At 38.8% G+C, this 26,400-nt stretch overlaps 1 protein-coding gene and 1 non-coding gene across 10 annotated transcripts in view; both read left to right on the top strand.

Moving 5' to 3' along the window:
- Nucleotides 1–26,400, top strand: part of GANC (glucosidase alpha, neutral C) — a 75,483-nt gene that overhangs the window by 3,385 nt on the left and 45,698 nt on the right. For 7 of the 9 annotated variants that reach the window (XR_007152748.1, XM_047861222.1, XM_047861223.1 and 4 more), the window contains 4 exons: nt 591–699; nt 10,016–10,143; nt 14,658–14,840; nt 24,706–24,751. Coding sequence is in view for 8 of the 9 variants with exons in the window: in XM_047861222.1 (XP_047717178.1) it covers nt 591–699; nt 10,016–10,143; nt 14,658–14,840; nt 24,706–24,751 (466 nt within the window). In the remaining variant the exon portion in view is untranslated. Of the gene's footprint in view, nt 1–590; nt 700–4,829; nt 5,206–10,015; nt 10,144–14,657; nt 14,841–24,705; nt 24,752–26,400 lie in introns of those variants that run through there. The other 2 variants (XM_047861224.1, XM_047861227.1) reach the window with 2 other exon arrangements.
- On the top strand, nt 16,877–17,073 carry LOC125169297 (U2 spliceosomal RNA). Its single transcript, XR_007153611.1, has one exon. It is a non-coding gene; the product is annotated as a U2 spliceosomal RNA (small nuclear RNA).

Genomic DNA, 26,400 nt, shown 5'->3' with positions numbered 1-26,400 from the left:
ATAAGATGATCTGTTTCCCCAGAGCCTGAAAAAATATTTCTTTAAAATATTTTTGTTGAGTATCTCACTACAATTTTTGGTCATTTTACTTTCACAAAAATTGTATCCTGTGTTACAACTTTCTAATTTATTCAGACTGCCCTAAAGGAAGAACATCAGATCACTTAAATTCTGAGTAGGTGCCTTAGAGGGAATTCTATAGGGAACTCTTGGTCATTTTGTTAAATCACTAGATTATACCGGATTTCTACTAGAATTTATTGAGTTTCTCTTAAAGTATACATTTCATGGAAAGTGGAAGGGAACTTAACAAGCTAATAAATATCATCTAAGAAAACTGCCCCACCTTTTCAATAAAGGGGACAAAATGCCATCCTAGAGCAGTGTTATGTTGAACAATTTCATTAGTATTTTATTAGCACTCTAATAACAAAGTGTTCTGTTAGTGCTTTATTAGAGTACTAATACTGTCTGGGCCCAATACATTTATCATCATAGTGAATTTTAATGACTTCCACGTGGTAATATAGTTTGCTGAATGCTGACAGTCACAAATAATTCTCAGGCATTTGTATACTCTGTATCTGTAGGCGTCAGAAACAGCAGCTCTCCACAAAGTCCACCTATCAGGCATTACTAGACTCCGCCACAAAAGGCAAAGACAGCACCAAGTTCCAAATCCTCAATGAAGCAACTAAGGTAAAAAAGAAGTATTTTCTACAGAAAATTGTTTCCATACTAAATGGGGTTTGAATGAAGTAAATTTCCACAAAGGCTAATTAAAACTATGCATGCTTCAAAAATAAACTTTGTTGGAGAAATAATGTGATCTTTTTCATATGTACACGAGTACTTTAAAAGTAATGTGAATATTTACTTACAGACTGCGTATCAAATGCTTTTCTAGGTATTTTACAAATATTATTTCCTTTTAATTAGTCTTCATAATACAGAAAAGTGACTAGGAAGTCACTTGTTCTAAGTCACATAGCTAGTAATCAGTGTTTTCACCTGTGTCTATCAACTCTGTTAAGCATCCATGTTCTATTACTGTTATACCCTGTACAGTTGAGCGTGTGGCCTGAGGAAGGTACAGATTGAGTGAATGTCCAAACCTCAAAATGTGGGTGGACCAGAGGAACAAGGGACTATGGAGTTGAAAACCTAAGTCACAAGTGTTCCATCTCCTGAGCTGCTTCACTAGCAGATCACCCTAGCTACTATATCCTGAAAGGATTAGAGCAGTATTTTAAGTACTTTTTCTCACTTGTCAAATCATACCGCTACTTCAGATGGGCCAGCCATAGAGGAAGTCCTGTATGGGCTAAGGTAGGAAGAATGGCTATGCGCAAGTACAGCGCTACCAGCCTGACCCACACTTCCAGATCCTCCCTGTCTTCTAAAGGCATCCGAAGCTTCTAAGGCCTCCCAGACCAATCTCGCTTCTTGGTAATTCTTATAGCTGAAAGACATACTTGAAGCCTTGAAGTGTAAGTTCCCTAACAGATGACTGAGAAGGAATTCCTCCTTTCACTCCAAAGCTGTGAGATATCTCCCTGTGGCGACCGTAGCTCTCGCCCTGTGGTGCTGCACAAGGGAACCTCCTCAGAGAAGACAGAAGAAAAACTTGCTCCACAACATCAGGGGGTTCTCTATAACATTTGTTAGGCCTTTAATTTAGCAAAGGGTTCCAGCTTTATTCCCACACATGAGGATCTATTGCACGGTGAGGTCGGCTACTTTCTTTATGAAGTTTTAGAAAATGCAGCTGTTTCATAGATATGGAATTTTCTAACATACTTTTCTTGCCTGAATTCAAAATAATGGCTAGAATTGTATGAACAGTTCTGTGTTCTCGGTCCCTCTCCTGTTTCCAATTTCTAGCTACTGTGATAGCGGTACACTTAGTTCATCTCTCTTAACTACACAAATGGGATGGTTTAACCTTTTTCTGAAACCTAATGCTGCTTTTATGTTTTTTGTTTTAATTTTTAATGTTTGTTTATTTTTGAGAGAGAGAGAGACAGAGCATGATTGGGGGAGGGGCAGAGAGAGAGGTAGACACAGAATCCGAAGCAGGCTCCAGCCTCCGAGCTGTCAGCACATAGCCCAACGCAGGGCTTGAACTCACGAACCTTGAGATCATGACCTGAGCCAAAGTCAGACACTTTACAGACTGAGCCACCTAGGCGCTCCCCCAATGCTGCTTTTATACTACCTCTTTTTTTCTGGAGGAATTTGCCCCCTTGCTTGGCATTTCTGATCCTTTGAGTTCTCAGCTCATGGTACCCCCAAAGTCCTCTACAAACTGATCCAAGTCTTTACTAATTACCTTTTTTTTAGCATAGTTTGATAGCCATTCATGGGAAAATATGAGGCAGCACTGATTTCCTTCCTGAAGAGCCACCTGCCATTTGCATGTGGTCTAATAGCCTGAGACCCAGCCAAACCTCTGTATTCAGGGTCAGCAGAAGCAGTTGGCTCTGGGAAATGCAAGGAGTCTACTAGAAACCTTGTAGGAGTCATTAAGCCTGCCACCAGATGTCAGGTACTTTCCATTCTTCTTTTTTTTTTTTCTTTTTTGTCATTTGCTCATCTTCCTATCTCTAATGTATCTAAACCCAGAGAGTTATCGCTATCCCATAGTCAGGCAAGAATCTCTTCCCATCCTTGGAGAACTTCAGTGTATTGAGCATCTGAACATCCACTGTCATGAAGATTCATGGTGAAACAAAGTAAATGAGGCAGAAGCATCCTGTGGACCAAAATACAAGTGTTCATGCATCTTGATACCAATGCAGTTAGTGGTGGATCCCCACACGCAGCCTTTTGCAAAACTATAGATCAGCTCTCTTCACACATCCCTCTTTGGAGCCTGAAAACGTGCAAGACAATGCTGTTCAGGTCATGTGTCAGAACCAGAGCCCACCAGATCTGGATGCCAAAAAAAAAGAAGCCACAGTCCAGGAGGACCCACAAGATCTTAACACAGACAGCACATGGCTCAGAAGGGAGTTGAGAAGCCCTAACAAGCAAGGGTAGGTTATCCAGGATATCAGCAACATAGCTCCCAGGACTGAAAACTCTGTGGCCCCCTTGGAAGAGACTTCATGTTCAGGTATTAGAAATATTGGGGCTGCGGGGCTCAGCTATTGGGCTTTTGGGGCTCAGTCGATTGAGGATCCAACTTTGGCTCAGGTCATGATCTCACGGTTTGTAAGTTTGAGCCCCACATCAGGTTCTGTCATGGTAGAGCCCATTTAGGATCCTCTACACCGCCCCCCCACCTTTCCCTGTCCCTCCCCCACTTGTACTATCTCAAAAATATTTTTTAAAAAGAAATATTGGGGCTGCATAGAGAATCTGCATGCTCTGATCTCAAGCAAATACATGTATATGTTTAGGAGGTCACCCTGAAATTCTGGGCTGAATTCCAATTTAATGTTTTCCTTGTCACTTGGAGTTGAGATGACGAATAGGGACTTAAGGTTTCGTGTCCTCTGTCAGTCTAATATGGGCAACAAAGATCCAGACAGTAATCTCCAAAGTTGTCTGAACCTTGTATCCAGCTTGCTGTATAGTCAAGCAGCCTGCTTTAGAGGTCGTTTCTGGGATAAGATGGACGTTTCATGGGAGATATCACGTTAGGATATGGTATGGGTGTGGTCTGGAGATTTAAAACAAGCTGCACATATCTACCTATTCAGAATGATAGCTTTTTACTTCAAGTTCACAGAAACAGAGCCCAGAGTCTAAGAGATCATATTCAGCTCACAGCTGCAGTTCTCAGATTTCACTGATGAAGCAGATTCTTAGTGTCTGCCTGCTCCCACACCCTTAAAACTCTTAAAGCAGTAACTTTGTTGTCAAGGTCTACTGTTAATTTTTGAAATCCTTCTTCTCAATCTTCTTCCCCCAACCTACCCCTTAATAAGCAACCAGAAAACAGAACCGAGCTTCATTCAGCATTTTCTTAGCTTGGACTGCCATAACAAAATACCATAAACTGGGGTTCTTAGACAACAGATATTTCTTTGCCAGAGTTCTAGAGTCTGGGAAATCCAAGATCAAGGTGTCTGTGGGCATCCTCTTCCTGGCTTATAGACTACCACCTTCTTACTGCATTTTCACATAGCAGAGAGAGAGCTAATTCTCTGGTTTCTTCTTGTAAGGACACTAATCCCATCATAACCCCACTCTCATGACCTTATCTAAACCTGTTTACCTCCCAGAGGCCCCATCTCCACATACCATCATATTGAGAGTTAGTGCTTCAAAATATGAATTGGACATGGAGGAAAACACAATTCAGTTCATAGCAAACATGATGTTCCTGAAACAGTAATATTACAGAACAAGCTGAAGTGTTTCCCTGTGTGTTGTCTCTAGGTCAAGACATCTAGGATTTGAAGAAAAGGCAGTTGTAGTTTAAAACGCATGAGTTCTCTCACATAGGGCCCCAGTATAGTATCTTTCTCAGTATTCCTGAGAACAAAATAATCAGGTAGATATTTGATAAAAAGGCTTCCAGAAGAAAATCTTAAAGGAAGGTTAATGGTAAAACGTTGACTGCTTTTTTGGAGCTGTTTTTTTCTGTTACCGATTTTTTACCTTCAGTGAAAATTTGACCTAGATTGAGAAACAAAAGATTTAGTCTTGTGACTTCAGAGCAGAGAAATGTATTCTGTCCTCCAAGTCTAGCTAAAAAGCACTGCTAGCAAGGCTAACCTGGAATAGACCTATGCCTTTGACCTACTTTATATTGCCAATTTTTATGCTTTCTTATGACATAGATGACTTTTTGGCAACATGTTTACTTTTCTTTACAGCCTGTTTACAAGTTTTCACTAGAGACTACACTTCTAGCAGCATCTCCAAGGATGCAGGCATATCTCTGAGCACCTCCATGAAGTTACCCCTTGCCTTTGCATCTAAGCCGGATGAAAATGGGATTTCACCCAGCCAGCCACATCCTCAGCAGATGAGGAAGAACTACAACTTGTTAGCCAGTACTGTTTCTGCAGAAGTGGCCGTGAACAGGCAGCTAATTTGGGAATAATAAACCAACTGGCTGCAACAGTGGAAGGAGCAGTTAATGTCATACAGCACTTTAATGAACTCTTAGACAATCCTCTGGATGCTGGAGGTCTTTTTTATTTTTATTTTTTTTTCAGAGAAAGAGAGGAGTGGGGCTCACCTGAAGTGGGGTTCGAGCTCACCCGATGTGGTACTCGCTCTCACGAACCGTGAGATCATGACCTGAGCCGAAGTCAGATGCTTAACAACTGAGCCACCCCAGTACCCTGAATTCTAGGAGGTCTTGATCAACAACTGGGAGAGGTTGTTGTTCACTCTCGTAGGCCTTTTAGATTAACTGTTCTTTAGAGTATAGAGAAGACACCTGGAACCAGAGGAGAGGCAAGATCTATATCCATCAAGAAGTTGATGGAGTCATAATTTCCATTCCTAATACCCACTGCCATTTAAATATGTGTTCTATGGCAACATGTTTAGTTTCCTTTACTAGCAGGTTTTGCTGTTCTGTTAACTCAGTCACAATCTCTACTAGTTGTGATTCCCAGTTGTGGGTAAATAACAGGTTTTGTCTTAATATAATTGTGATCAGTCCACTACTTGAGTACAAAGACAGGGCTATTCCTAGCACCATAGTTTTTACAACCTGGTGGTATTTTTATCCATGTGGCCAAACAAAACAAAACAAAACAAAAACAACTACATAAAACTAGACTTATGGATGACAGACTAGCAGGTTTTGTTTTTACTAAGCATAGAATAAATAGGATAGGAAAAGAGGATTTGTACTCTTTCCCAGACTATGAGAAGTGAGTCTCTGAATAAAGGTTTATGAAAAACCAAATAGAAGCTTGTAGTGCTAAAAGGAACCTCTAAATGTACTCCTTTCTCTGAGGATTTATCTCATGTTCTCTGTGTAGGTGGACATTTGCACATCTTAAATACTTTTAAGGAGCAAAATCCATGCTGTCTCATTATTTAAAATGCTTAATTATATATTTCTTCACCTATTTTGCAGTAATCCATCTTGCTGCAATTTGAGTGTAACTTACTGTATTCTGAGTATTAACACGCACTCCTAGTTTAAGCAATCTAGCTTCTGTAAGTTAACATACTTTTTCATCGTCATTTCCAATCCTAATAGGAAGAAGGGATTCAATAATTATTTGTGTATTACTTTTTCACCAATGTCCAAGCGGAAGAAGAAGAGGAATGTATACAAATTCTTAATGTATTAGATAGAAGAACATAACATTCATGTCCCCACTTTTTGACACAGCAAGGTTTTGGTGGGAGAACTGAAAAATAACTGGCAACTGAGAAACCCAGAGAAGTGGTTTTTAAACTGTCAACCACAGAGCCCAGGTTTCCATGGAGTTGTCTCAAAGTTCAGTTCAGGGAGGGGCTCAAAGGCAGGGGCACTGAGTCTCCCCACTGTCTTTAACCCAAGTAGCTTTATTTATTGCACTAATGAAAATCTGCTATTAAAAAAATTTTTTTAAGTCAATAAAAACAGCATGAGCCAGATCATAGAAGCAAAGCATACTAATGTCTAAGGAGATTATATGCTTGGACCATGAGAGCTATGTTAGTAATAGTAGGAGGTTTGAATGAATCTGAATACCTTGAAAAGGATTACCTATTGGAAAAAAACACTTGCTTAATTGAGCTAAAATGAAAACAAAATGGAGCTTTGACTCTGATTCGTATGTTTGGTTGTAAAGGTCATTAGAATAAAAGAAGGGTTATTATCTACCTCCTCATATAATTAGGATTCTTTCTGAGCTGCAGCCTCAAGAACAGAACATACAGACCAGTCTTTGGTTTAAAAAAAAATTGTTTTTAAAGACAGTTATTTCACTATAACTGGGAAAATCTCTGAGTGCATAAACTAGGTGCAATTTGTTCATCATATGTAGGCAACCTGTGTGCCCTCTGCTTAAGATGTGCTTGCTCATTCTGCCTACCCAGAGACCAGCTAATCTCTGAAGGTCCTGCTCCCCCAGAGACAGCCCAGAACCCCTTTCCTTACAGTCATCACTAATATTCTCTCTCCTTGTTCTCCCACAGCACTGTCCTTGTCCTTCCATCTCAGCACCTATAAAATGCTTTATGTTTACTATGTGTTTTATCTGTAAATTGCAGTCTTCCTCTAAGAGTTTAGTCATCTTTTTCACAGCACATCACAATATTAGATGCCAAATAAATGTTAAATTTGAGAAAACAACGGAACTGTATGTCTCACTTCAGAGACAATACATAATCTAACAGAATTTCAGCTTTATTTGTATTTGGACACATTTTTAAATCTTAGAATTCTGATGGCACACTTGAAGTAATTAAATTTACAAAAGAATGTTAAACATACAATGAATAATTACAGTATGATTGAGGCAGGGGAAGGGCAATGTTGGTCAAAGAGTATATATAAACTTCCAGCTAAACAAAATGAGTAAGATCTAAGGATTCTATTGTACAGCATAGTGACTATAACTGATAATACTCTGTTATATACTTGAATGTTGCTAAGAGAGTAGATCTTAAATGTTCTCATCACAAAAAGGAAATGGTAATTATGTGATATGATGCAGTTGTTAGCTAATGCTATGGTGGTAATCATTTTGCAATATATAAGTATCAAATCAATATGATGTACACCTTAAATTTGTACATTATGCCAATTTTATTTCAATAAAGCTAGAAAAAAATAATTACACTGCTACTCTACTATAATTCTACTTTATTTTTTTAAATTTTTTATGACATTCATTTTTGAGCAACAAAGAGCACACGAGCAGGGAGGGGCAGAGAGAGAGGGAGACATAGAATCCGAAGCAGGCTCCAGGCTCCAAGCTGTCAGCACAGAGCCCAACATGGGGCTCAGACTCATGGACCGTGAGATCATGACCTGAGCTGAAGTCAGACGATCAATTGACTGAGCCACCCAGGCACCCCTACTATAACCCTGCTTTAAGAATTATCTTTAAAAGGAGCCAGAGCCACTGCACTATTTACGTGGTCACTCTTTTAAGTGTCGGGTCACTACGTAAGTGCCCTGACTACTTTTCTACATTCCCAAAGAGGCAAAGTTCCAATAATATCATTATTTTAATGCTGTGATACTCTCCCTGCTTCCTATTTTACTTGTACCACATTGACCCTGTTCTACACTATGTCACACAGCCTGCCCTCCTTAGCCTTTGATTTAACAGATGTTACAGTAACAGTACATGGACCCAGTTGTAACCAGAATCTGGCATCACATGAAGGATTTAATGAAGGATTTGCTATCAACCACTGAGGCATGGCACAGCAATTGAAAACTGTCAAAATATTTCTCTGATCAAGTTTTTGAGAAAGATTGTGGCTCTGTGTTGGAGTTGCTTGCTCTCACTCAGGATTCCAAATAATATGATCTGGGGAAAGAGGAGGGGCTTCACCTAACATTGGCAGTTGATACTTTATGCTTTGGGGAACTTTATTTGGCGGGGACTGTTGGTAAAGTGAATGATAAGTGCTATTTTTGTAAGATAAGCATGCAGGTTTGGAAGCTTGGGCACATTTGACCCATTTTAAAAACTGCCATTTAGAGTAAATCAAAGGAGAACAATAGGTTAGAAAAGCAAATTCTCAGGCATAGCCCTAGACTCATACCTTAAGAATCAGTAGAGTAAAAGAATGTTCTGTAGGACAGGTGCCCATTGAAATTTCTAAGGAATCACAGAAGGCATTGGAAATGGGCAGGTCCATTAAAATTCCCAAAGACTCCAGAATGCCTATGAGAAGAAAACTTGTCATAACAAAAACTAAGATACTACTTGGCCTTTTCCACCATTCTCAAGTAAAGTGGATTTTTAAACTACATAACTAAATGGGAAACAGAAGCCCATGAGATCCTAGAAGTTTTTTTTATTAAAGATCAATGTCTGTTTCTAACGGACTTCTAAATTATAACAAAGATGACTTCATATTAAAAAATACATATTTCTCTGATCTACATGCTTCATTTTGTAACCTAAATCTGGCCATTTCTATTTTCTTGGGGTTTGTTGTTGTTTTGTGTTTTATTTCTCAAATATGGTAGTCTAAATAATTCTATGTTGCTTCCATGTCACACTATAGGCAAAATTTTACTTAAGTTCCCCTGCCTCTTAAGAAAGCTGAGAACATCCCAACCTCTAGAGAAAATTCCCCAGGCCCTATTCTCAGGTGTACAGGAAGTGCCTTGATTAAAATCAAGCAGCAAGCCTCAGGCATCTATCCTAAGGAACCCGAATGACCATTATTTTATTCTCTATTCCTTTCCATTCTGTGGTTGGTCATCCTTCATCTTTTATTCAGCTGGAATCCAGTTGCCCTAGTTTTAGTACCAAACCCTTACTCTAAGACACCTGCAGTTTATCATAGATAAAGTGGCCGCATGTCCCAGTTTTCCAAAAACAGTTTCAGCTCATGCCTATCATTCAGTATAATTATTAATAGGGATCTCTCATTTTTAAAGGTCCTGGTCTGGACAATTATAGGTTTGCCTTGCCATAGAACACATAGAATGAAGGGCACCTGGGTGGCTCAGTCAGTTAAGCATCCAACTTCAGCTCAGGTCACGGTTTCGTGAGTTCGAGCCCCATGACGGGCTCTGTGCTGACAGCTCTGAGCCTGAAACCTGCTTTGGATTCTGTGTCTCAGTCTCTCTCTGCCCCTCCCCCACTTGTGCTCTTTCTCTCTCTGTCTCTCAAAAATAAATAAATGTAAAAAAAAATTTTTTTAAGAACACATATAATGTGTTTCTTGCTGTACCACAAGTATAGCCAAACAAGTAAATACAAAGATTGGGGAGCTATTTCCTTCATGATTCCCATTGTCTCCAGTTTACTTGGCCTATAATAATTCAAACATAGTTTCTAATTATTGTAATTTGACTCGAGAACTGGCCATCACTGGTGTAATAACCTGTTAAAACTAATCTCGTGTCTGTTCCAAGGTTCCTCTTCTGGCTGAAGTTTATGGTATAGAGGGAAATATTTTCAGGCTTAAAATCAATGAAGAAACTCCCCTGAAACCCAGGTATGAAGTTCCTGATGTTGTCACAAGCAAGCCACGCACCGTAAGGTAAGCCAAGGAACAAGAGATCTTGGATACGCCCTCAGTATGGTCTTTTATTATACCTTGAGTAGCAGATTTTGCATGTTCCTCCTGTTTTTTCTATTCGAAGCTATAATCATTTGCAGAGTCAGTTTTCAGTTATTTGGGGATACATTTATGCTTTTTATATATTGTCCATTCTCCACCATTTGATTTATCAGCACTTATTCATGAGCAGAAGCAGAGCTTTTGAGCCCTGCTGTCCTTCTTGCAAAGGAAATGATTCATCAACCAGACTTTGGGAACAAGTAGAATTTGAGAACAAGTAGGAGAGCTATTTAATTTACTCAGATTAGCAGCAGGGCTCCAGAGATCTAATATACTAGCCAAACTCCCGTGCTTACCACAATTTATACAATTAGGCTCACTTTTCATTAAGGGTAGTCTCAGAAATGTAACATGTCAAAGATAAATTAATCATCAGTGTCTAAGTGAAACAAAAACTTTGGAGATCAAAAAGCATTTTTCCTAGTTCTGCAGTATCTTCCTCAGTTCTCAATACTCTTTCCAGTGATATTTCACTGGTTCTGCCTGCTGATTCCTGTTATTTTTTCATATTATTTCACTAAAGGAATATAAGTTTATGCCAAATGCTTTAATTTTCACTATATCATTATCGTAGTTTTATGTAGATTACTTTTTCCATAAAAATTTAATCAAGTCAGTAGATTATAAGGAGAAAAGTACTTCAGTGATAGTAGAATCATCATAAATTCAAAATAGGTCTAGTCATTCAGCTGCTCCTATATGCCAAGAACTTAGAAAACTGGAATTAAAAAGAGACTGTTTTCGGGGCGCTTGGGTGACTCAGTCGGGTAAGCATCCGACTTCGGCTCAGATCATGATCTCACGGGTTCGTGAGTTCGAGCCCTGTGTCAGGTTCTGCTGAGCGCTCAGAGCTGGGAACCTTCTTCGGATTCTGTGTCTCATTCTCTCTTTGCCCCTCTCCACTTGCGCTCTGTCTCTCTCTCTCAAAAATTTTTAAAAAAAATTTTTTTTAAAAAGACTGTTCTCAAGGCTTTTTAGGTTGGTGCACATGCATGCGTGTGTGTGTGTGTGTGTGTGTGTGTGTGTGTGTGTGTGCTTGGTTACAGTATATTATTTTTTACTATCCTGGAGGATTCACTTTACTGGTAGATCCTTTTAACATTTTTACATCTGTGTTAAGTAAAATTCATCTGTAATTTTCTTTTTCTGTGTTATTGCCATGTTTTGGGGTCAGGATGATAACTAGCTTTGTGTGATAAATATGTTGTATTAGTTCTGCTTCCATTCCAACCTCTTTCTAGAGGGCCTTTGGCTACTGCAGTAACAAGAAAGTTAAAAAATACATTCCTCCACTTCCCATACTCTCATGTAACTAGTTTCTGGTATAATTCAGGTTCTACCAGTCAGATGCACTTACAGGTATCTTGATTTTAGAACTGAGCTTCCAATTTTGCTGGCATGGATTTGGCAGCTATAGAATGTCTCTAGAGGCACACTAGTTAGGGTAGTAGTTTATTCATCTCTGGAGCTAATATGGCATGATCTTGGAGCCCAGCAGTTGCCACAGTGACTTCTGATTATCCAACTTCCTGATTCTAGCTGCAATAGTAGTTCAATTGACCATGCAGTAGTATTCTAGGGATCATTACCGGCTGCCCAACCTATTACCTCAGTGCTTCCAATGATGTCATAAGCTCCCAATTCCCCCATCTTAAGTTACTTATTTTCCACTTAAAATAGCCAGAATTTTTTCTTTGCTTTTTTAATGTTTATTTTTGAGAGAGAGAGAGAGACAGAGCATGAGCAGGGGAGGGGCAGAGAGAGAGGAGACACAGAATCCTTAGCAGGCTCCAGGCTCTGAGCTGCCAGCACAGCTGGACTCAAACCCACAATCCACAAGATCACGACCTGAGCTGAAGTCAGACATTTAACTGACTGACCCACCCAGGCGCCCCCAGAATTTTTTCCTTATTGTACAGTTGAATCTTGGTTGATATAGCCTTTGGTATCAGAAGTAAGTATAGGCAACAGACCCTCTAGGATGGGAATATGAGATTGGTTAGCTGCTTTGGCCGGATTTGAAAGCAGCGAGGACTTGGTTATCATTAGAGGATAAGATACTAGTGTTATGGGCTCAATTGTGTCCCCCCCCCAAAAAAAAACTCATATGTTGAAGCCACAACCCCCTGTGCCTCAGAAAATGACTATATTTAGAGGTAGAACCTTTGAAGAGGTAACTTGTTAAAATGGGGTTGTTAGGGTGGACTGTAATACAATATGAATAGTGTTCCATAAGGAGAGGAGATTAGGTCACAAGTTGACACAGACAGAGGGATGACTATGTAAGGATACAGCAAGAAGATGGCCATCTGAGAGCCAAGGAGAGAGGTCTCAGAAGAAACCAAACTTGCTGACACTTTGATCTTGGACTTCTAGCCACCAAAATTGTGAGAAAATAAACTTCTGTACTTTAAGCCACCCAATGGGGTATTTGTTGTGGCAGACCCAGCAAACTACACAACTGGTAATAAACCACACCATTCCATGGCAAACTTACTTAAATTACTACCTGTGATCAACAGAATTCCACCAAGGCTTCCATTCCAGCAGAAGCAGCTCCTTTTCCTCTAACAAAGCTGATCCTACCTTGCTTGGACACCCTGTGTTGACCTCACCTAAGATATATTGTCCAAGGGGATGACAGTGCTCATTGTGCCTCACCCCTACCACCCTTCACTGCCTTCCTTTAAGCTCACTACCAGAGCCTAACATGCCTAGGGAGCTAATTACAGTCAAACACTACACCTAAGGAATTGTAAGATTTTATATAGGCAAAAACCTAGGAAATACGGATAGAAATGCATTCTGAGGGATTCCTAGACTAAAGAAAGGAACATAATTTTAGGACCACATTAAATTTATTGACATGGGTACCAAAGAATCTAAATTTGATATGCTAGCTTGGACATCTGGGAGTGGGTCTAATTATTTGCTTGGTTGGTTAATTATAATCTGTACTCAGCTATGGACTCTGCTGAATGAAGCTGAGATACCAGCTTAGCCTTGGCACAGAGTAGAAAAGATGATCCATAGACTTAGGGAGATAAAGATGTTGAAGTGGATATGTCATATGCAACAGCACAACTAGCCCCTAATTTTGCTCTCCAAGAGGTTCCAAAGAGACTCCTTTCACTGAGAAATAACTTGATGAAGGAACACTTGGAAAGCATTGTAGTGAGTGAATGTCTTTTATGAGCTAAAAATAATGGTGGAAAATGATGCCATCAAAATGGGCTCCCCGATTTCAGTGGAGATGGTGAGACTCCAGGTGCATAATGAAAGTAGCAGCATTTAGTTATTAGTGACAAGGTGAACATGTTTCCATAATGCACAGCAGGGCATGTATGGTACCCAAAATGTTTAACTCTCAGGGCAGTGAACAATGTATCAAAGGGTCCACTGGACTGAAATAGATGCATTAAAGTCCTATTTGATGGAACAATCAAAAGAATTCCATTTTGCTATTTATTTATTTAGAGTGAAAGGGAGTACAAGTGGGGAAGGGGCAGACAGAGGGAGAGACAGAACCCCAAGCAGGCTCTGCACTGCCAGCATAGAGCCTGACACAGGGCTCGAACCCACGAACCATGAGATCATGACCTGAGCCGAGATCAAGAGTCAGATGCTCAACTCACCGAGCCACCCAAGAGCCCCTGCATTTGGGTGTGATAAACAGTGATATACAACTCTCATACTACTCCAGACAGTTAACAAAACCCAAGTATCTTGCCTAGAATCCAGGGAGAAGGACTTCGCAAGAATATAATAACATAAAATATCCCTCCTCACCTTCCCTAAGGAGGCATGTGACCATTTACCAGAGTGACTGTGCACCAGAGAAATAAATATCTAGACCTCTGAAGGATTTTAAGTGACTGTCTCTGGGCTTACATGATTTCTGGGGATCCAGAATATCCTAACAGTCTAGCTCTCAAATCAGAGCTGATGGGAGTCAGGAGAGATTGCATCTCACCGTGGACCCACCGGGTCAATAACCCAATCTATGTTATTTCCTTAGTTTTTGAGTATTTGGTTGGAATGAGAAAGAAAAGCAGTATTTAGACTCTGTGCACCAAAGTGTTCCTAGACTGTCCAGCCCAAGGAAATGATGATGATAGCTAACATATTATTATTTGCCAGGCACTGCCAAGTACTTAAGTACTTTGCTTGCATCATCCCACTCAGTTCTCCCCAAAAGCTCTATTTGTTCTTGCTTTTATTATTTCTACTTTACAGATGAGGAAACTAAGAACTGGATAGACTGACTAACTTGTCCAAAGTTATACTCCTAGTGCATGATAGAGCTATATTCAGTCTAGGCTTTCTGACACCAAACCCCTATGTCCCATGAATATGGATTTGCACATTAATTTGAATTGAGAATCACTTCGAGCTATGTAAACCTATTTCTCTCTTCTTGCTTTGTTTTCTAGGCTGATTTCATCCTCAGGGGATGCAGGTAGTCTGGTACTGGCTGATGGAAAAGGAGATCTGAAGTGTCATATCACAGCAAACCCATTCAAGGTAGATTTAGTGTCTGAAGAAGAGGTTGTGATGAGCATAAACTCCCTGGGCCACTTGTACTTTGAGCACCTGCAAGTTCCTCTCAAGAAAAGGTATTTTTGCACATTACTTGGCATATGAACATAAGAGGGGTGCTTGGGTGGCTCAGTCAGGTGAGCATCTGACTCTTGACTTTGGATCAGGTCATGATCCCAGGGGCATGAGATCAAGCCCCATGTCAGGCTTCATAGTCAGCATGGAGTCTGCTTACGATTCTCTCTCCCCACCATCCTGTCCTCTTTCTCTTTAAAACAAAGCAAAACAATGTCAGAAAACTTGATCATGATTATCACTTGCCTAAATAGTTGATATATCACCATGAAAACTTAGTTCACCTTATTTGCTGGAATATTATTTTGAGAAATTTCATCTTTTCACCCATGCAAATAAATGCAGGCTTGATGACAAGAATGATTCGCAGACTTTTGCAACTTGACCCTCCTAACACATCCCATGCGTTTAACTGATGGCATTGTCTACTCTTAAAAAGCACTCTCTGTTGAGAACTGATAAATGTTAATGTGAACTGATATGTCTTCAGAACTTCATTTTAGGGGGTATAGCTCAGGGGTAGAGCATTTGACTGCAGAACTTCATTGTATCCCCTTAAAATAACTTCAATTAACTTACACTTGAATAATTTCCAAGAATTATATGGAAATAGTCACTCGATCAAAGCTGTTTGTATGAGGGTCACATGAACTGGGAGGTAGTCATAGGGGAAGATTCTTCCATTTTTTTTTACCAATATTGTTTTTAAATTCTCCAGTCTGTAGCTCTTTCTACTTTTATCCTAATAGTTAACATCTTATATGTTCTGTAGAAAGCATTGAACATTCATTATTGCCACACAGTGGTTTTTATATTTAAAAACCTTATTTTCTAAAAACAAACAAACAATATAAATCTTATTTTTTTACATTTATTTATTTTTGAGAAACAGAGTGAGACAAAGCGTGAGCAGGGGAGGGGCAGAGAGAGGAGACACAGAATCTGAAGCGGGCTCCAGGCTCTGAGCAAGCGGTCAGCACAGAGCCTGATGCGGGGCTCAAACCCACGAACTGTGAGATCATGACCTGAGCTGAAGTCGGATGCTCAACCGACTGAGCCACCCAGGTGCCCCAAATATTGTTTTCTTATTACAGAGATAGTTTCTGTTCATTATAGGAAAAATAGAAAATATTGAAAAGAAAAATTTCAATACCCATAATTCTGCCGCTTGTTAGTACCTTATGAATGTTCAATTATTTTTTTTAACTGAAAAATACTAATAGCATAACAAATACCTGTAAACCCAGTACCCAGGTTATTTATATTTAAAATATTTTTTCTTTTAATAAACTCCCATTATTTGTGTTTTAGAGGTGATAACCTAAGTTGGGCCTTAATCTTTTTAGAATAAGCATATGCTACAAAGGAGTATATAGTGAAAAATATCCTCACCATTTGTCCTTGAGCTACCTAGTTCTATCTTTGAAAGTAATCAGTGTTTCCAGTTTTTTATGTATCCTTCCAGAGATAATTTATGTCCATCCAGTAAGATATATATATTCTTTGTTTTATCCTTTCTTGACACATATGATACCACCTTTATACATTATTCTGCACTTTGCTGTTTCTTCTTTACCAATTTGATAGTTCCTAATTTCTTTAAAGCAGGTATATAGTTTCAATTGCATGCTTACACAATGATTCATTTAGTAAATTTCCTCTTGGTGGACTTTAAAATTATTTCTAATCTTGTTTTACAGCTACTCACTTCATGGATAACTTTATATATGTATCATTTTGCATACATGCAAGGATATACATAGACGAGTCGTAGAAGTAAAATTGCTGATCAGATGGTTTGTGAATTTGTAATTTTGACTCGTGCTGCCAGATCACCTCCTATAGAAGTTGTGAACTAGTTTATATTTCCACCATTTACATTTGTGTTAGGAAAATCAGATTATCCACCTGGAAAAATTTTTAAGTTAGACCCAGGCCTTGCAACATTAGAAAAAATGAATTCCAGATGAAAAAAATCACAGAGTAGGAACATCTTGAGCTTACCTCCTCCCACACACACATCCAAATCTACAACTACATCACTTCTCAGCCTTTTGGCTAAGATCAAGTGTAGCAGCTGTCCTTAACAGTTTAATATCTGCTACACCCTCAATGTGAGGACAATACAGTATATTAAATGGATTTTTTGGAACTAGGAGATGGAATAGGAGCTTGCTCCATCCACTTCACGCATTGACCTGGTATTGGAGTACCTTAAGGAACAGTGCACCTACCCCTTGGGTGGGGAGTAAAGATTGTACAAAAAAAATTCTACAACTACGCGTAGAAAATGATCTCTGAGAATGAACTAAAGACTAACAACAGAACATACAACTAAGGATATAAAGAAAAAGACACATTAAGGTGCCAGGTAGGAGGAGCAGAGACATGGTTTATTTAGTCAGGTTCCACATCCCCAGTGCAGCAAACCACAAATGGGAGGGATATTACAACCAGAGAGACCTGCCCTGAGGAAGAAGAGGCCTGAGTCCCACATGAATCTCCATATGCCATGGGGACCTGCACCAGGAAGACAAGCTCCCCTAACGTTTGGCTTTGAAAACCAACAGGGCATATGTCCAAGAGAGTCAGAGGGCAGTAGGAAACTGACACACTGCTCTTTGATGGCATGTGCACAGTCACACCTGCTCTGAGTGCCAACACAGAGGCAACCATGTGAAAAATCCCTGGGTTACATGTGAAGGAAATTCACTAATTTTAGGGGATGTGCCAGAATGGCAGGTATCTGTGGGAATGTCCTCCAGGGACAGATGCACTGATGGGTACCATTTTTCTTACTCCTTCTACCTAGTTGGCCCAGCATTAGTGGATATCAGTTCTGGCACTCTTTACTATGCTAGTGCCACTCACCCCACCCCAGTGCTCCCCTGAAGACTTGTCCCACCCAAGCCACCTCCCAGCCTAAAGACCTTCTCAAGTGTTTCTGCACCCTGGCATTCCTGGTAGGTGCTTTAGCTCACATTAGAGCTCCTGCCAAGAAGCCTCCAACCCCAGCACTTGCAGTAGGCAACCCCAGCTGGGACCAGAACCCCTCCTCAGCACCTCCGCCCCAGAAGGTCATCCCCACACACTAGAACACCTACAGCAGTCACAGCTGGACCCTGCAGCAAGCCAAGCAGGAGACATGCCCCACCCACCAGTGCACTCACAGCTGTCATTGCCAGGCCTCACAGCCAGCCATGCCAGGGACCAGCCCCACACACCAGCATATTCACAACAGTCACAACCAGGCCTCTCAGCCAGATGGGCCAGGGGCTAGCCCCACTAACCAGTATGACCATAGCAGTCACAGCCAGAACTCACAGACAGTCATGCTGGAGGATAGCCCCATACACCTGTGAGTTTGCACCAGTTGCAACCTGGCCACAACAGGAAGGTGCACACAACCCACACAGGGAATGCTCTTGGGGCACCTGACCGGGGTGACGAGGGTGTTTGCGCTACTGGGCCCACAGGACACCCTCTGCATAAAACCACTCCTTCAAGATCAGGAGATGTAACTGATCTGCCTAATACATAGAAGCAAACAGAGACTTAGGCAAAATGAGGAGACAGAAGAATATATTCCAAATGAAAGAACAAGACAAAACTTCAGAAAAAGAACTAAACAAAACAGATAAGCAATCTGCTTGATAGAGAATTTAAAGTAATGTTCTCCAAATTCAGGAGAAGAATGGATGAACACGGTGAAAACTTCAATAAGGAGATAGAAAACACAAAAAGAACCCATCAGCTGAAGGATAAAATAACTGAAATGAGAAATACACTAGAGGGAATCAGCAGATTAGATGACGCAGAAGAACAGATCAGCAATCTGGAAGACAGGTAGTGTAAATCTCCCCATCAGAACAGCAAAAAGAAAAAAGAATTAAAAAAAAATGAACATAGTTTATTTATTAAAATTTTTTATTTAATAATTTAATTTTAATTTAATTTAATTTTAATTTAATTTAATAATTTAATTTATTAAAAAAAATTTTTCCAATGCTTATTTATTTTTGAGAGACAGAGTGTGAGTAGGGAAGGGACGGGAGAGAGAGGGAGACACAGAATTCAAAGCAGGCTCCAGGCTCTGAACTGTCAGCACAGAACCTGATGCGGGGCTCAAACCCACAAACCATGAGATCATGACCTGGCCAAAGTCGAACGCCCAATCCGCTCAGCCACCCAGAAGCCTCTAAAAACAATGAGCGTAGTTTAAGGGACCACTGGGACGTTAAGCATACGGACATTCACATTATAGGGGTCCCAGAAGGAGAAGAGAGAGAGAGAGGGACAGAAACTCTATTTAGAGAAATAATGGGGGGGGGGGCACCTGGTTCTTTGAAAAGATAACAAAATTGATAAAACTTTATCCAGACTCATCAAGAAAAATAGAGGGCCCAAATAAATAAAATCAAATGAAAGAGAAGTTACAGTCAATACCACAGAAATAAAAAGGATCATAAGAGACAACTACAAACATTTACATGCCAGCAAATAGGAGAACCTAGAATAAGTGGATAAATTCCTAAAACATACAGCCTTCCAAGACTGCATCAAGAAAAAATAGAAAATGTGAATGAATTGTGAGTAATGAAATTGAAACAGTAATCCAAAAATGCCTACCAAACAAAAGGCTAGGACTACACAACGACTTCATAGGTGAATTCTACAAAACCTTTGAAGAAGAGTTATTATCTGTTCTTCTCAAAATATTCCAAAATATTGAAGAAGACTTAATGCTTCCAAACTCATTCTATGAGGCCAGAATTGCCTTAATACCAAAACCAATACCAAAAAAAAAAAAAATTAATTACAGGCCAATATTCTTGATGAACATTGATATTAAAACCCTACACAAAATATTAGCAAACCAAATTCAATAATGCTTTAAAAGAATCATACATCATGATCAAATGAGACTTATTCTAAGGATAAAAGGATGGTTCAATATCCACAAATTAAGCAACATGATACATCACATTAACAAAAATAAGGATAAAAATCATATGATTATCTCAGTAGATGCAGAAATGGAATTTGATAAAATTCAACATCATTCATTATAAAAAATCTTTCAACAAAGTTGGTATGGAAGGAACATACCTCAACATAATAAATGCCATGTATGGCAACCCACAGCTAACATCATACTCAACAGTGAAAAGCTGAAAGCCTTTTCTCTTAGAACATGAACAGAACAAGGATGCCCACTCTTGTCACTTTTATTCAAAAATACTGGAATCCTAAAAACAGCAATAAAACAAGAAAAAGAAATAAAAGCCCTCTAAATGGGAAAAGAAGTAAAATTGTCACTATGTGAAGACTACATGATATTGTATACAGAAAACACTAAAGATTCTACCAAAAATAAACACATAAATCATTTTTAAAAACTCTTTGAATTAATAAATTAATTCACTAATACAGGATACAAAACAAATATACAGAAATCTGTTGCATTTTTTATATACTTATAATGAACTATCAGAAAGAGTAATTAAGAAAACAATCCCATTTGCAATTGCATCAAAATGAATAAAATAACTAGGGTTAAATGTAACCAAGGGGGTGAAAGACCTGAACCCTGAAATCTATAAGACATTGATTAAAGAAACTGAAGACAGCACAAATGGAAAGGTACACTGCTCATGGATTGGAAGAATTAATATTGTTAAAATCTCCATACTACCCAAAGCGGTCTGCAGATTGAATGTAATTTCTATCAAAATACCAATGGAATTTTTCTCAGAAATAGAACAAATAATCCTAAAATTTGTACAGAACCACAAAAGATTCCAAATAGCCAAAGCAATCTTGAGAAAGAAGAACAAAACTAGAGGTATCATGTTCCTTGATTTCAAAGTATATTACAAAGATACAGTTATCAAAACAGTATGGTATTGGCACAAAAACAAAACATGGAGAGTTTTGGAACACAATAGAGAGTCCAGAAATAAATACATGCATATACAGTCAATCTTCAACAAAGGAAGGAAGAACATACAATGGGGAAAAGATAGCCTCTTCAATAAATGGCGTTGGCTACTAGGTATTTAACCAAAGAAAACAAAAACACTAATTCAAAAAGATATGTGCACCCCTATGTTTACTGCAGCATTATTTGCAGTAGTCAAGATATGGATGCAACCCAAGTGTCCATCCATAAATGAATGGATAAAGAAGACAGTGTCTACACACACACACACACACACACAATATTACTCAGCCATGAAAAGGAATGAAATCTTGCCATTTGCAACAGCATGGACAGATCTAGAAGGTACCATGATAAGTAAAGTCAGTCCGACAAAGACAGATACCTAATAATTTCACTCATGTGGAATATAAGAAGCAAAACAAATGAACAAATAAAAAGACAAAAAAAAAAAACAGACTCTTAAATACAGAGAACAAACTGGGCGTTGCCAGAGGGGAGGTGAGGGGGGGATGGGTGAAATAGATGAAGGGGATTAGGAGTACACTTATTGTGATGAGTACTGGGTAATGTGTAGAAATATTGAATCATTATACTGTATACCTCAAACTAATATGACACTGTATATTAATTTTACTTGAATCAAAATATATTTAAAAATGAATCTAGGCACAGACCTTACACCCTCCACACACCTGAGGGGCTCAGTCAGTAAGCGTCTGACTCATGATCTCAGCTCAGGGGCTTGATCTCAGGGTCGTGAGTTCAAGCCCTGCTTTGGTCTCCACTTTTTAAGTATTAAAAATAAAAACTCAAAATAGGTCATAGATCTAATGTAAAATAAAAACTATAAAACTCCTAGAAGATAACAGAAGAAAACCTAGATGACCTTGGGTATGGTGATGATTTTTTAATATACCACCAAAGTCATGATTCATGAAAGAAATAATTGATAAATTAGGCTTCATTAAAATTAAAAACTAGGGGTACCCGGGTGGCTTAGTCAGTTGAGGGTCCAACTCCTGATTTTGGCTCAGGTCATGATCCCAGGGTCATGGCATTGAGCCTGCATTGGGCTCCACACTGAACATGGAGCCTGCTTGAGATTCTCTCTCTCTCTCCCTCTGCCCCTCTCCCTGGCTCATGCTCTATCTCTCTCTCAAATAAAATTTAAAAAAACTTTTAAAGATAATAAAAATAAATTAAAAAAAATTAAAAACTATTGCTCTTTGAAAAACAATGATAAGGAAATAAGAAGATAAGCCACAGACTAGGAAGAAATATCTGCAAAAAACACATCAAATAAAGGACTGCTATCCAAAATATACAAAGAACTCTTAAAATTCAACAGTAAGAAAGTGAACACTCAAAAATGTACAAAGGAGTTGAACAGAAACCTTACCAAAAAAGATAAACAGATGGCAAGTAAGCATATGAAAAGATGTTCAACATCATTTGTCATTAGTTAAAACAAGAAACCATTACATATCTGTTAGAATGACCAAGATCCAGAACACTGGTAACAAAATGCTGGGGAGGATGTGGAACAGGAACTCACATTAATTGCTGTTGGGGCTGCAAAATGATACAGTCATGTTGGAAGACAGTTTGATAATTTCTTACAAAACTAAACATACTCTTACCATATAATTCAACAATCATGCTTCTTATTATTTACCCAAAGGAGATGGAAATCTATGTCTACACAAAAACCTGCTCATGAGTATTTATGGCAATTTTATTCATAATTGCCAAAACTTAGAAGCCGTCAGGATATCCTTCAGTAGATGATTAAACTATGGTACATCCAAATAATAGAATATTATTCAGTACCTAAAAGAAATGAACTATCAAGCCATGAAAAGACATGGAGGGAACTCAAATGCAAGTTTTACCAACTGAAAGAAGCCAATCTGAAAAAGGCTACCTACTCTATGTTTCCAACTATATAAAATTCTGGAAAAGGGAAAATTATGGAGATAGTAAAAAGATCAGTAGTTTCCAGGGGTTAAGTAAGCCAAAGGGATACCTAAGCAGTACACAGATTTTAAGGGCAGTGAAATTACTCTGTATGATACTGCAGTGGTGGGTAAATGTCATGATACATTTGTCAAAACTCATAGAATGTACAATGCCAAGAATGAACCCTAATATAAACTATGGACTTGGGGTGATAATGATGTGTCAGTGCAGGTTCATTGATTGTAATAAATGTAGCACTCTGGTACAGGATGTTGACAGCGGGGGAGACTGTGAGTGTGTAGGGACAGTTGGTCATATGAGAACTCAACACTTTCTGCTTAGTTTTGCTGTGAACCTAAAACTGTTGTAAAAAATAAAATTTGTTAATTTTTTTTTTAATTAAAAGGCACCAGGGATACCTGGGTGGCTCAGTACGTTAAGTGTCCACTTCAGCTCAGGTCATGATCTCACGGTTTGTGGATTCCAGCCTCTCATGGGGCTCTGTGCTGACAGTTCAGAGCCTGGAGCCTGCATCGGATTCTGTGTCTCCCTCTCTCTCTGCCCCTCCCCTGCTCATGCTCTGTCTCTCTCTGTCTCTCTCAAAAGTAAACAAATGTTAAAAAAATTTTTTTTAATGAAATAAAAAAAATCAAAAGGCAACATACTAGTTGTCTTAAATTTCACCACAAATTTTTAACATGTATAAGAATTCAAAAATTAATATGCATCTATAGGAAGAACTTATACCGATCGATAAGAAAAAGAGGAACACTCAAATAAACAATGGGTGATACAAACTGCAGCAACATATATTAACATGATGAATATCAAAATTTTTTAATATCAAAAAATTTTTAAGGCAAAGCCAAATGTGCGTTTGAGGACTCGTACACTCGTGGGAATGGAATAAAAAACAGCAAGGGAGTGATTCCACACAAAACTTGGTAAAGCGGTTCCTCTGAAGAGCACAGCAAGGAGATGGATGATACATTTGAGGAGAGACGCTATGATGCCAGATGAACAAGTCTGTTGCTTATGTGGCTTCGTAGTCGTTACTTTAGTATTCATTTTTAACCTCTGAACTTATATACTCTTCTATATTCGTACTGTATTTTACCCTAAAAAAATTAATGTATAATGAGGGTGAATAGACAATTCACAGAAGAAATAGAAATGCCATTTAATGTATACAAAAGCACTTTACGTCATTAATGAAAGAAATTCAAAGTGAAATGCATTACCTTGTCTAAAATTTTAGACTGCCAACGATTTTTGTTTTTATTTTTAGATTTTTTTTTAATCTTTATTTTTGAGAGAGACAGAGACAGAGTAAGAGTGGGGGAGGGGCAGAGAGAGAGGGAGACACAGAATCTGAAGCAGGCTCCAGGCTGTCGGCACAGAGCCCGATAGGGGGCTCAAACTCATGGACTGTGAGATTGTGACCTGAGCCAAAGTCAGACGCTTAACTGACAGAGCCACCCAGGTGCCCCTGGCAATGATTTTAAAAGTGTATAAGGTTCAGTATTGTTAAGAACGGGGAGAAATGAGCACTCAAATCCACGTATGCCCGATAGTTTAAATTGTTACAATTAAATTGGAAGACAGTGCATTATGTTGCTTTGTAGGAGGTTAACATTGGAGAGAGGGGAGCAGTGTTCCACCTTGCTTGCTTATATTTTGTTTTGATATTGTATTATGTATTACATGTATGATAAAAAAACTGATAAAGTTTTTTAAGGGTTAATAAGAAAATTCAAACATATTACATTTTAACAAATCAAGCTATTGGATTAATGTTCATCATAAAAGTTCCTCAATTTCATAAACTTATTTTTATAATTATTTTAATAAGTTAAAAGACATAATTTATGGGGTCTCAAAAGTTAGAAATTAAAATCTTTATCATTGAACAAAATTCTGTTAGTCTTCCCTTGAGTAAAACAACTTTATTTATATTAAAACAGAGCTACCAAAGAAAATAAGGAGGACACATCAGTTGACACTTCTCAGGTAATACAGATTGAGCAATTTACCTTTTTTTCAAATCTCTTTCACCATCAATATGTGGGATATAATTGTTCTGTTCTTCCCTTCTTCTTACAAATGGGTACTTGATAAATACTGCATATAAATGAGACCATCTGTCTCTTGCTCACCTTATTATCTCATTGATTCATTCGTCTACTCATGTATTCATTCATTCATAAAACAGGTAATTCTTGAGTGCCTGCTTTTGTGCCAGCTCAAAAAATTATGCTAGGCAAGAAGAATCAGCCATGAATGACACAAATCTCAACCTGTCCTCATGAATCTTAGAATCTAATGGGAAAGACAGACTCTGACAAGTACAAGCATGAGGAGTGTTACAAAAGAGTGCTATAGGAGAAGATAGCAAGGAACTTGACCAAGATGAGGGTCAGGAAAGACCTCCTGTAGGAAATGACTTAACAGCTAAAACTGATGCATGAAGATACATAAGCTAGTCAAAAGGTGGAAAAACACTATTCCAGATAGAGGGGATTTCATATGCAAAGAGCTTGAGGTAGGAAGGAGCACATTTGAAGAAATTTAAAATATATATGTATATATTTTAGCAGGAAAAAGAAAAGCAAAGGAAACAGTGTTGTGTTAACAAGGCCAGAGAGATAGGCAGGGGCAATTCAGTGGAAAGTCTTACAATAATTCTTTTAGTAGACAAATATTTGTTGAGTATTTCCTATATGCCAGGCACTGTTCAAGGAATTGGTGAGATATCATTGAATAAATCAAAGTCCCCCATTACCATGAAGCTGGCATTCTTTTATGTCTTGTTAAACTTTTTCGACTTTAACCTAAGAGCAAAGGAAAACTATGGAAAGGTTGTAAGCAGCAGAGATACATGGTCTGATGTCTGTTTTTAAAGGATTATTTTAGCTGAATTATGAAAAATGAATATTCCAGAAATCTTCTCTTCATCCAAAGCCACATGCATCTTTGAAGGATCCCTGACAGTAGGTATGGCCACCAGGAATAGTGAAACATATTTCCAGTGCAGTAAGGACATGCTTCTTCCTCTTGAGGACTGACCCATGCTGATTTATATGAGAGAGAGTATTTTTTCCATTTCCAAATAGAGAAGGACAACTAAGACATAGCCTTAGACAGTTTTGTGACGATATGTCAAATCAGCTGTGGGGAGACCTCTAATTAGATAGCTTAAATAGTGGTTTTGCATCACAGATGCAAAGAATCTGCTGAAGGCTATGAGCCTTCTCTATAAAACAGAATTTTTATACTGTTTGAGGGAGTTCACAAACTCTAAAGGCCATCCACAGACCCCAGAATAATAGTCCCTACAATAAGAATTCAGATGTGATTTAAACACACACACACACAGACACACAGAAGCTCACTTTACAGAAGCTTATAATTATGGAGAAACCACCTAGAAATGGGCAAGGGGCTCATTTTTAAATTTTTTTTTTCAACGTTTATTTATTTTTTTGGGGGGGACAGAGAGAGACAGAGCATGAACGGGGGAGGGGCAGAGAGAGAGGGAGACACAGAATCTGAAACAGGCTCCAGGCTCTGAGCCATCAGCCCAGAGCCTGACGCGGGGCTCGAACTCATGGACCGCGAGATCGTGACCTGGCTGAAGTCGGACGCTTAACCGACTGCGC

The sequence above is a fragment of the Prionailurus viverrinus genome, chromosome B3, assembly GCF_022837055.1.
Source record: "Prionailurus viverrinus isolate Anna chromosome B3, UM_Priviv_1.0, whole genome shotgun sequence".
In the NCBI taxonomy this organism is placed as follows: Eukaryota; Metazoa; Chordata; class Mammalia; order Carnivora; family Felidae; genus Prionailurus; species Prionailurus viverrinus.
This window is presented reverse-complemented; position numbering and strand designations above follow the sequence as displayed.